This window comes from Lactuca sativa, chromosome 3 (assembly GCF_002870075.4).
Source record: "Lactuca sativa cultivar Salinas chromosome 3, Lsat_Salinas_v11, whole genome shotgun sequence".
NCBI classification, from domain to species: Eukaryota; Viridiplantae; Streptophyta; class Magnoliopsida; order Asterales; family Asteraceae; genus Lactuca; species Lactuca sativa.
In genome coordinates, this window is record NC_056625.2 from 158,792,148 (window position 1) to 158,804,707 (window position 12,560).

Genomic DNA, 12,560 nt, shown 5'->3' on the forward strand with positions numbered 1-12,560 from the left:
TGTTCGCAACAATGCCCCTTCAAATGAAACAAAAGAAATCCTGGAAGGTGATATCCCAGCCTCCCCGGGTCCCCTCAACATAGTTGAAATAAACTATAATGATCATTTTGACCCCGTAGAGACTGCTCAAATCTCCGAAGTCCTTGTGTCTCTGGAAGCTCAACAACAGTATGCCAAAATTCCTGGTCCCACTCTATCTGATGATGTGTCACTCAATACTTCAACCTTGCTGGTTGAGGGGGAAAAATCCACTCCAGATCAGATGATAACCATCGTGGTTCTAGTTCCTGAGGAAGCAACTCCGGTCCCTTTCCGCAAAGTTATTCTCGCATCAAATGTCTCCTCAGACTCAGATATTAAAGATATAGAGAACATTGACACGAAAACCGATCCGAGGGTTATTACTCTCTCAACAATCTAGGGGGAATCTTCTCAGGTTCAGGGGGATCTCCCATCCGCAATCCAGGGGGAACCTCTCTCGAATGCACAAGAAAATGCTAATCCTACTTCCCCGATTCTAGACAATTCTGCGGGCCGCTCACATGTCCTGGGGGAACTGCCCTCTTTTGCCGTAGAGTCTTCGGATATTAAAAACATTCCTCCACCGCAACCGCTGACCATTTAGAACCCCATTTTCATGTATGGAAGAAGGACCACCCACCGAGTCAAATCATTGGAAATCCATCTGCAGGTATTCTAACTCGTTCCTCAAAATATTTAACTGATCACTGTCACTATGCAACGTTTTCGTCCTCTATCGTGCCCAGAACCATCAAAGAAGCCTTAATGAAGCCCGAGCGGATATCCGCAATGCAAGACGAACTGGCAGAATATGAAAGAAACATAGTGTGGCAAATCATTCCGAAACCAAAAGGTCACATTATTGTTGGAACAAGATGGGCGTACAAGAATAAATTAGATAAATCCGGTGCTGTCGTTAGAAATAAAGGGATACTAGTTGCTAAGTGGTATAGTCAACTTGAAGGTGTTGATTATGATGAAACATACGCCCCCGCAGCTAGGATGGAGGCCATATGCATTTTCATAGCATATGATGCTCACAAGAACATCAAATTACATCAAATGGATGTAAATAGTGCCTTCCTTAATAGTGAATTGAAAGAGGAGGGTTATCTTTAACAACCTCCGAGCTTCGAAAGTCATGAATTCCTAGATTACTGTTACAAGCCTAAGATAGCGGTTTATGGTCAAAAGAAAGCACCAAGAGCGTGGTATGAGACCCTTTCAAAATTCTTGTCTCATCTAGTTACAAAAGCAGAGTGATTGACCCCACTTTATTTAGAAAGGAAAACGGTAATCACCTTATGCGTGTACAAATATATGTGGATGATATCATCTTCCAATCAACTGATCAAGGGTTAGTGGATGAATTTGAAAACCTCATGACCAACAAATTCCAAATGAGCATGAACAGAGAGATTAATTTCTTTCTAGGACTTCAAGTGAAACAGGTCCCTCAAGGGATATTCATCCATCAAGAGAAATACACCTCTAAACTGCTGAAGAAATACTCAATGGACAACTGTTCCTCTGCCAAGGTACCAATGGCCTTCAGAGATAAGACTTCTGCTGATCCTTCTATTGAATCAGTAGACCAAAAAACTTATAGAGGAGTAATTGGCTCTTTGATGTACATTACCGCAAGCCGACCAGATATTGTCTTCGCAACAGGCTTATGTGCAAGATACCAGGCAGCTTCGAAAGTATCACATATGACCTTAGTTAAGCAAATTCTCAGATACTTAAAGGGAAGCAAAGCTCTAGGCCTATGGTATCCTGTAGGGAACAATCTCAGTCTTCAAGCATTCATAGATGCGGATCATGTCGGATGCAGATTAGACAGAAAAAGCATTTCCGGTGGATGTCAACTTCTCGGTGAAAGACTCGTCAGCTAGTCATCAAGGAAACAAGATTATGTCTCATTGTCTACTGCAAAAGCTGAATATGTGGTCGCAGCCAGATGTTGTTCACAAGTGTTAAGGATGAAGACTCAACTTTTGGACTACGGATATAGGATGTTGCGGATACCAATTTATAGTGACCCTGAGAGTGCTATAGCTATTTCCCACAATCCTATTCATCACTCTATGACAAAGCATACTGAACTACAGTATCACCTCATCAAAGATCACATCTTGAAAGGTAACATTGAACTAATTTTTGTTAACACTCATGAAGAGATTGCTGATGTATTCAAAAAAGCGCTTGACTCTACAAAACTCAATAGTTTCTTACAAATGTTAGGTATGATGAATCCGGACCCATAATTCTTTTTGAATTGATAGGTACCACAGACTACTTCTGGTGTTTGTTGCGGTCCAGGGTAAATATATCTATCATACATGGTTTCAGTGTAACTTGTGTACCGCAACCATATACCAATATTTCAAGGGTCCTTCTTGTTTGTTCTTTCTGACTTTGTTCAAGTGTTTCTCCTACTTTCTTCTACTATAGTCTTCTAATCATCCACCACAACGACGAATCTATCCGCAATGATGATCCATTCCGCAATAGTCATTCAATCCTCAGTTGTATTGAATGAATCTTCAACTACTTCATAAATTCCAAAGAACTTTGTGTGCTATTTAATGATCCTTCATTTAATAAAAAACATTCTTAAATAACATTCGTTGTATTGCACATCACCGTTTCAATTTTTCTTTTTCAAAAAACCATTTGTCAGACCCAATTTTGGTTTGATACCAAATAAAATCGTTTCCCAATAAAAGAAATATTTAGAAATCGTTTTCCTTAACTGTCTAATCCCCCTACCCAAAGATGTCCAATCTGTTACAATTTCCACCTTTATTCAATGGATTTTCTCCCCTCACCAGACGATCTTCAGACCTGTGATATTGGACCTGACACTTCGTTAAATGCTTAATTTTTGGAAAATCAAAACATTAAAGATTTATTTTTCTTTAATCTTATTTGTGGCTATTCTTAATTTTTAAATACAAAAACTCAAGGGTTTTTATCTTTAACTACCTCATATTGGGTTAAAACAATAAACTTTTGAGATCCGCTACTATATAAACGTTTTTTCACTCCCCAAGAAAGCTTTATGCTTTCTGAACTCTCTTTGGCAATCTTCATCTTCCTCACCCTCTTGCACTCAAAACTTTTCTGCAGGTTCTTCAATTTTTTTTTCTCAAAATGGTGAAATTAAGCATCTCAAAGAAGCAAACCAAGGTTTCTAGTTCCGCACAACCCGATGGTTCAGACTCTGCTACTCTAAACCAATCTCCATCCATTGCATCAAGAAATTTCAGGGCCATCTTCGAAAATCACTCATCCTATAATAAGTTTGTTCGTCTCATGATCAAGTTCACCAAAATCACCCTTTGTCTGGACCCTTTGACTCTTTCACCGATGTAGTACCAATTTCGACCCTATTCAAGTGTGCTTTCTCTGCCTTTCGCCCCCTCAACAACCTGCAAGATGTTCATCTGAACTTGGTAGATGATTCTTTGGTCATGTTGACCAAAGACAAATTTCTGAATGCAATCAATCTATTGGTCCATCCCTCTACAATTGTCACACCCCCAAACCAAGGATGGCGGAAACGTCCGGGGGTGGAGGACTTCATGTAGAGTATCACAACAACGAGTATAATAGTGCTCAAAGTAAATACAACCATCATAAATATAATTGAAAAAAAAGTTACACCAAAGTATATGTTTACATGATTCAAATCAATTACATTATGATACAAAATGAACTGTTTGACGATTTAACGTCCCATCGTCAAAACGTGGTTGATTTCCTGTTTCACTGAATTCCTGAGAATACAAGTAGTTTTGAAAAATGTCAACACAAAGGTTGGTGAGTTCATAAGCTTTTGACGGTAAGAGTTTGAAAATCGATCTTTGTAAAGAGATGTATGTTACCAAGAAAAATCCAATATTTTCCTTACATAAGTTATGTGGTGCTAATACCAGGACCAAAATCGAACTAGTATTTGTCATACTTAAAGATATAAAAGTGGTTTCGGATTGGCATAAAACCCTTTCTGATTTGAGAAAAACTCTCGTAATGAATGGTGTGTAGCCTTAAATACTAAGACTGAAAATATACAACGATATTTGTAATTGATATAAAAAGTGATTTTAAATGAACATAAAACCCTTTTTAATATGAAGACGTACAAGTGTTTTTCCATACTTAAAGTAATTTCTGAGAGCTAAATTGACATAACTCACTAATTTAAAGTTAGAACCCATAAATCTTGTGATTTGTTAATACCACATGTGAGCTATCATAACCATACTTGACTTAGACGGCCTCGTAATTGCGATGTTCTTCAGGCGTCGCGAAACTGAAATGACACTTGTCACCACAGACCTACCGGTCTAGATGTTGCAAGCAGCTCTGGTGTGGGTTTGTCAAACCCAATATAGATCTATACACAACTATCACGTTCTCCCTACAAGAGACTTTGGTTACAATTTACAGGACTTTTTGATTTGGTTACTTTGGAAGTAACCCGAAGTGAATGACTCACAAATTTATTCATTAACAGATTTACGTGATCTAAACTGAAAACCTTTGGTAAAAAGTTTGAGAAGTAAATGATACATAAACTATAGCTATTATAGTTTATCCAAAACGTTTGTAATGTATAAGAACTCTTTTATGAAACACATTTGTGCTATGAATCCATAAACTATGCTTGTTATAGCTTAATATACGTGTTCCAAATGAATGAATATTCTTATTATGAATGACAAATTTTCAGTTTATGATGATAAAATTAACAAAGAAACACATTCAATACTTAGAACTTATTATTATACACTTTGCTCAACATAATACAAAGTGTTATGAAAGTTATATGATGTTAACTAAATTAAACATTTCTGCACTGTTTAGAAAAGTCATAGAAAAATCATACGAAGTCGAAAACTAAATCCGTAAATTCTGAGAGTTCCCAAAATGTATCTAGTTTACTCATAATTTTTATCATGATTTTTAATAACCTCCAACTTGGGTGAAATAGTCCATAATCACAGACTGGTCCGGGTTGGTATTTGAAATGATAGACAGTTTTGTAAAAATCACCATAAATTGTAGAAAAATCGCATGGAGATGTGCAAGTAGTCATTTTAAAGCTAAGAACAGGAACTACTTACACCTAAAACAGTTTTGAAAACAAAAATGTTTAAGTTGTCCAAAACAGTCCGTGAATGGAGTTGAACTTTTCTGATGAAGGCTGTTAGAAAAGTTTAGTTATGTTCTTGGTGTTTTAACTTGTATTCCTCCCCCCCTAAAAACTTGAGAAAACATGAAAATGTAGGGGTATGAACTCACCTTGAGTGGTTTCAGAAGATGAGTGTTGTAGATGAGAAGTGTTTAACTCAAGAACACTTGAAGATTGCTTGAAGATTCAAGAATCTAGCACAATCTATGATGGAAATTTGCGTAAGAATCAATGATTTGAGTACAAGGAAATGTATTAATCATGAGAGAGGTGATAAATCTTACCACAAATGAGAGAAAGCTTGATGATCAGCCCTTTAATCTCGAATTTGAGGGAGAGAATTTGAGAGAAAATGGAGTTTGTTCTTGATGGAAGAATGAGAGGAAATGAAAGAAATGTGAGGAGAGAGGATGAATGTTCCAACCCTAAGGACGTAGAGAGGGCTGATAATTGAGTGGAAAGGACATTGAGGTGACCTAGGTAAGGTGGGGAGGTGTGGCTGGTCATAGAGTAGGTGTGGGGGTGGTTGCTTGTTTCATAAGGTAAAGCAAAGTCAACACTCCACCTCAATTATTCACCCACTAGATTTTATTTATTAAATAAAGATTTTCTTAAAAATATGTTTAAATTGTGATTATTTAGGGTCTTATATATATTAAAATACGAGTTTGGGTGAAAATCCCCCGTTAAAATCTCGAAAACGGGCTCAAAACGCAAAAAATATTGAAAATCGGGCAAAAACTGCCAAATTCCGAAATTTGGGCCGAGGATGCGAAGGTTCGGCTCCTTAGGAGCTTAGAACCGAAGGTGAGGCTTGGTTGTGCATGGGAACCGAGAGTAGAAGAGGAACCGAGAGTGGAGGTGTTCGGCTGCGCAGGCTTGCTCCTCGGACAGAAGCTCAAGCCCTCGGACCGAAGGTCAGCTCCTTAGACCGAAGGTGTAGTCCTCTCGGACCGAAAGTGAGAAGGGACGAGCAGAAGGTCAGGCTCGGTTTGGGAATGATCAGAGGACCGAAATAAACAGAGCACTCGGTCCATTTCGGTTGAGGGGGGTCTCGGCTCCTAAGATGTTTCGGTTCCTGAGAGGGTTTCGGTTCCTTGAGAGGGGTTTCGGTTCCTAAGAGGAGTTTCGGTTCCTAAGAGGAGTTTCGGCTCCTTAAATCCGATTTTCGCGTAGACTTCCGTTTTTTGGGCTGTTTTCGCCAAATTCGAGGGTCGGGATGCCCCAAGTGATTATAAAATGTTGAGAGAGATTTTGAGAGTGATTTGGGAGAGATTCCACATACATAGAGAGATTTGGGAGAGATTTGACATTCTTGGAGAGATTTCACATACAAAGAGATATTTGGGAGAGATTTCGCATACTTAGAGAGATTGGACATTCTTGGAGAGATTTCACATACAAAGAGATATTTGGGAGAGATTTCGCATACTTAGAGAGATTGGACATTCTTGGAGAGATTTCTCATACAAAGAGATATTTGGGAGAGATTTCGCATACTTAGAGAGATTTGGGAGATATTTGACATTCTTGGAGAGATTTCTCATACAAAGAGATATCCGGGAGAGATTTCGCATACTTAGAGAGATTTGGGAGAGATTTGACATTCTTGGAGAGATTTCTCATACAAAGAGATATTTGGGAGAGATTTCACATACTTAGAGAGATTTGGGAGAGATTTGACATTCTTGGAGAGATTTCTCATACAAAGAGATATTTGGGAGAGATTTTACATACTTAGAGAGATTTGGGAGAGATTTGACATTTTTGGAGAGATTTCTCATACAAAGAGATATTTGGGAGAGATTTCACATACTTAGAGAGATTTGGGAGAGATTTGACATTCTTGGAGAGATTTCTAAATAAAGAGAGATAGAGTGAAAACGATTGAGAGAGGTTTCATTTGTGACCTTTTTGAGTGTTCGGCTTCGCAATGCAAGGTCCGTAAACCCTGTTAAGCCTTGTTTAAGGATCTTACACACTCCCGATTAGTATGCAACATTGATTTATCGGTTTGGCTTGCCACGTACCACAGTCTTAGGTTAAGGAGATCTAGATGTACGTACTTTTCGATTTATGATCTCTCATTAGAATAACGAGTTGTTTAGAAATTACATAGCGTGACTCTAGTACCTACGGGCAAATTGAGTCGAACGGTTTGACTTGTTGACTTCAGTTGACTTTGAATTGATCGGAAATTGACGGTTGTCACAACAATGTTCTTCACTCCCAGTATCACGAACTTCACCACTTCACTCTACCAGATGGGGTACCAGAAAAAGCTTAAAGGAATATGTGAGTTCAAAAAAAATCAACTCCCTGCGGTCTAGCAATTTGTTTAACATTTCGTCATCCGCAGTCTGTCAAGAAGAACCAGAGGAACTGAGAACATGGGCCTCAAACTTCTCGAATTAGTGTGGAGCATCTTCACTGGCCTTGATGTCAACTACAGTCAGAATATATGAGATGACTTCCTTTAGTACATTCCCAAGGAGAATCCGAAATCAAACCCCACAGAGCTCACCTTTGCATGATTTTGTTCCCTATGCATTTCAAACCTTCACTGTGACACAAAGATCAGCATGGGCAGCGACATCAATTTCTTCGTCACTCATGATAAGGTATCCTCCTTCTAAAGATCAATCTATCTTTGGACATCTAAGATGCTTACCTGTACACATCTTGACCACTGTTAGACATGAGACTAAAAAAGTCACCAATCACATCGAGGCTACGGAAGGTATTGACCCATACCTTTCTACCCCGCCTCTGCCTAGTCAGTCTATATTAGCCTCGACAGACCCTCATGGCCCTGTAAGTACGGCAAACCCAACTGCTACCACTCAATCTTCAAGGCTAAAGAAGCTTTCTTCTATAAAAACCTCCCGTAGAAAATCTAAGAAAGGTGCAACATCCAAGACCGCATAAACCTCAAAGAAACGCAAACTCAAACATGCTGTATTTTAACAAACCGTTATTTAAAACTTATGTAATAATGTAGGTCAATTTATACTTCTTTTTAAAATAATAAAGAGAAATTTTTGCATACTATGTATATTTACATAATTGACCCTAAAAAATAAAGTATTAAAAAATATCGATTGGGATGAACCAAGTGGAAAAGATTGTAACAAGGTTTCAAAAAATATAAAGAACACTGAAATCCAAGTTATAACGAAGAAGTTATGAACAATCGAAGATCCGCAACAAAATCGGCAAAACACTGTTCAGTGTAAAAACTGAATTTTCAATAAAAGGATTTTTAGCCATAACAATCTAAATGAAAGTTTTAGATTATGTTAAACCGAGAACTTTCATAAAAACAACGCCAAAATCTAACTTCGTATGAGGAAATTATGAGTTTTCTAAGTTTCAATACAGCAATGTACAACTAAAAAACTTAAAATAAAAATCGAGTGATTTTTAGCCGACACAACCTAAATGAGAATTTAAGGTCTCGTAAATAGTAGTACAACGGTAAAAAGACAGACAAAAACGGATGTCGGATGAAGAAGTTATGAATTTTTAACGGATTTTCCTGTCCTGGTCTGTTAAAAATAATAATATTAAAAATAAATTCTGAATTAGCTGACGATGTCAAAACGAAAGTCGTAGAGTAGAATTTTACCTACGCGTGTATATATAGAATGTCAAAAACTGAGTTCGTATGCGAAAGTTGTGAATTTCGCAAGTTTTTGGCACAAAAAATCGAAAAATGTTGATAACCGGGAAAATCGCATGGTCACCCTTCTGCCACCTCACCTAGCATGCGAGGCCTCCCTGCATCCACTACGTGTCGTCTGCTGATTGGACCGAAGTCTCACGTGGCACCTTCTGATTTTACCGAAGTTGGGTCCACTCCGAATCCGACACCCCTCGCCTGCCTGTCTCGTATCCGGACCTCGGCCTCGTGGCCATCATTGCTGACGATGCATGTTGCTGCTGACTCATCCTTCGGACCACACCCTCGCACCCCTATATAAAGGGTGCGACACTTCTCATATTTTACACATATTTTACCCCATTTTCCATTTCTTTTCACTTCTTTCACTTCCACAAACTTATATACAACCCCTAAAGCTTCGGTATCTTATCTCTAACTCAAAGCATGTCTCGAAGCCCGGAGATTCCCGAAAAAACAACCTCTCTCCAATCGAAACTCTGCCCAAATAAAGCCCGTTTTCACCAAATTAACTCCTTTCCAAGAAACAAAATGCTATCCAAATCACCACTTATCATGTGAGTTCATACCCCCGTATTTTCATAAGTTTTAATGTTTTAAGGGGGGGGGGGGGGGGATACAAGTATAACACAAGAACTTTGTGTTACAAATAAAAGATTCCAAATCATGATAAATCGACATTAATTCATCAAATAAACTAAGAATATTAAACTCTTTTATAAACTTATATTTTTTCCCAAAATTCATATTTGTGTGTGTGTGTCTATATTTATATATATATATATATATATATATATATATATATATATACATATACATATATATATATATATATATATATATATATATATATATATATATATATATATATATATATATATATATATAAGATTTAAAAGGCTTAGGACTAATAACTCATTCTAGGTCCTTTTCGTTGTTTGGATGCGGACTTATGGTACCGGTTATTTGTCCGAATGTCGTTTAAATTTTACTATATATAAAATTGTATATGTATATAAATATAAAAGTTATTTCATCATTGTAATTACCCGTTGTAACATGTTGAGCAAAGGGTTATATGCAAAAATAGTTAAATACCAATTCATAAAGTACATATAAATTATAATAGGTATAATTTGTGATGCATAGAACAACAATTCATGATTCAAGTATACTACAATACACCATTTTACAAGAAACAAGGGTTTTATTCAGAACATATCAAGGGTTTACAGTTTTCAAATACATGTTGTGTGTAGACAACCAAGGTAAAGTCCTGATATTATAACCAGAGTCTCCAGCCAGGGGATCGAAACAAGTTGTGTGTAGATCTATATCGGGATTGACAACCCCGCCAATGAGTGGCAATTGTTATCAACTGTTTAAACGCCTTCAAAGCGTTTGTTTTAAGCCATCATGTCTTAGTATGGTTATAATGACTCATTGAAAAGATTCTAACAATACGTTAGTGTATAAACAACTAAACGTAAATACATCTTCGTAGTTCCATTTTACAAAATACAAAGTTGAAGTGTCTAATTAGTGGTTTGGTCTAGGCTTTCTATGTAATAGGTTCTTTTGGTCAATTTATAGCTTTTGGTAGTCTTTATGTAGTTTACGGCCCGACAGTGAGTTTACAACCGTAAACCCAAGGCCGGCCCATGTCCAATATATATAGAGGTGTGCTAGGTCTTTGGTATGTTGTTGATGGCTCAGAGTTCACGGCTAATGTAACCACAAGTTATACCATATGTTATTCCTAATAGAAAAGCATATGCAAGCTTGTTGATTCTCTATTCTACTAGTTCTTTATTGCTAACCGATTGTATTTGCTATTTGATCACTGCTAAGATCCGTTTCAGGACCTTACAATTGGTATCAGAGCAAAACAAGCGTCAAAGGCACTCTACAATCGATTTAGGACCGTGTTCTTATCTGTTTGTGACTGAAGTTAGTGTTTGCTACGAAAGGGTTTCAAGCTTCATTAAACAACTGCACTTTTCTCATGTTTCTGGGAGATTACGGCCTTAGCATACGACCGTAATCTTAGCTTACGGCTGCAAACTATTCATAGTTCTTGAACCGTGAACCTTGTTCTTGGGCCGTGAATTAAGATTGTTCATCAACCAGAAATATAAATTCTTCGACCGTGAACCTTAACCGGAAACACCTTACGACCGTAAACTCCGGATCGTGAACAGAGTTTATGACCGCAAACTCCTCCCTGACCATGAACTTAGTTTACGGTCGCAAACTTAATTTGACTATAAACTTGTGTTTGACCAGAAACATAATTTATTCTTAAATAGTTTAATTTCTGTTTAAAATTAATTTAATATTAATGGATTCTCAAAGTCGAACACACCACCACGAGCTGTATTCTATTATGGGCACAACCACCCGAATTCCTAGGCTCTTGTCCGCTGAAGGTTTCTCAAAATGGAAGTATAGGATTGAAAAGTATATCAAGATGAAGGACTTCAAAATCTGGAGGAGCATAATAAAAGATCCTGTCAGAATAACCACTACTATTGCAGGAGAAGTGGTTGACAAGAAGATGGAAAACTATATTGATGAAGACTTCGAGAAGGTTGAAGAGCAAGATCGGGCTTTCGCCATTATGACATGGCTCTTTCTCCGGATATTGCTCAAGGTTTATGAAGGGAATGAATATATGAAGGAGAGTCGCCAAGATATTCTATGAAAATGGTTCAATATGTTCAACTACGTTCCCGGAGAAACTCTTGAAGCACAGCTGCAGCGGTTCATATCTCTAAACACTGAAATGACTGTAGCCGGAATTTTTTACACCAAGTCTGAGATAAACAAGAAGCTACTGAATGCTCTCCGAAAGTCTTGGGACATGAATGTAGCTGTCAAAAAGAAGACTATGGATCTTAGCCGGCTCTCTCTTGCTGAAGTGATGGTTGTCATCAAGGCCTGTGATATTGATGACAAGCAGCGAGAGATCAACCGTGTGAACTCATACTCATCTGCGAACCTTGGAATCTCTTCTAACAATGCTCTTTCATCTCTTACTTTTTCTTCCACAGGTCAATCATTTGCTGCTCATCAAGCTCATTTTCAGTCCTTCTCCACTCCAACAGCTTCTTCTCTTCCTGTTGCATCAGCCATGCCTCTCTCTTAGAACCAATCGTTCGTGGCTGCTCAAGTTGCTTCCTCCTCCAATGTGGCTTCCTCTTCAAAAGGAAAGGAGGGTGATGAAAATCTCACTCTTGCTACAGGGCTTGTCAACAGCTACAATGCACTCGTAGCTAGAGATCTTCCACCCCAACTGTCATTTGCCAATCTCGATCAGATTCACCCTGAAGACGTTGAAGAGATGGATATCACATGGCAAATTGCCATGGCAGTTTTCAGGGCGAAACAGTTTGCCAAGAAGACCGGAAAGAACAATTGGGGGATGAATACTGACAAGAAGGTTGGGTTCAGCAAGGGAAAGCTGCGGTGTTTCAACTGCGACGAGCCAGGGCATTTTTCTCATGAGTGTCCACAGCCAGATAGAAGACTAAATAATGACAGGACAATGGTTGCAGTTGGAAACAATCGAAGCGGTGCTCATGTCAACAGCGAGAAGGCCATGGTTGCACAATCCTTTGACTGGGAGGATCAGATTCAGGCCTTGAACATATCTGG

The 12,560-nt window shown here is 38.1% G+C and overlaps 1 protein-coding gene across 1 annotated transcript; it reads left to right on the top strand.

Annotated features, from left to right (window-relative positions):
- The first annotated feature begins 1,565 nt into the window (after window positions 1–1,565).
- Window positions 1,566–1,916, top strand: LOC111876879 (uncharacterized mitochondrial protein AtMg00240-like). The gene has a single exon (XM_023873442.1). The coding sequence runs from the start codon at window positions 1,566–1,568 to the stop codon at window positions 1,914–1,916; it is 351 nt and encodes a 116-aa protein (XP_023729210.1).
- The last annotated feature ends 10,644 nt before the right edge of the window (window positions 1,917–12,560 follow it).

What these genes read in the sequence shown, in the direction of transcription:
- LOC111876879 (XM_023873442.1), top strand. Translation starts at nt 1,566, where the DNA reads ATGGCCTTCAGAGATAAGACTTCTGCTGATCCTTCTATTGAATCAGTA.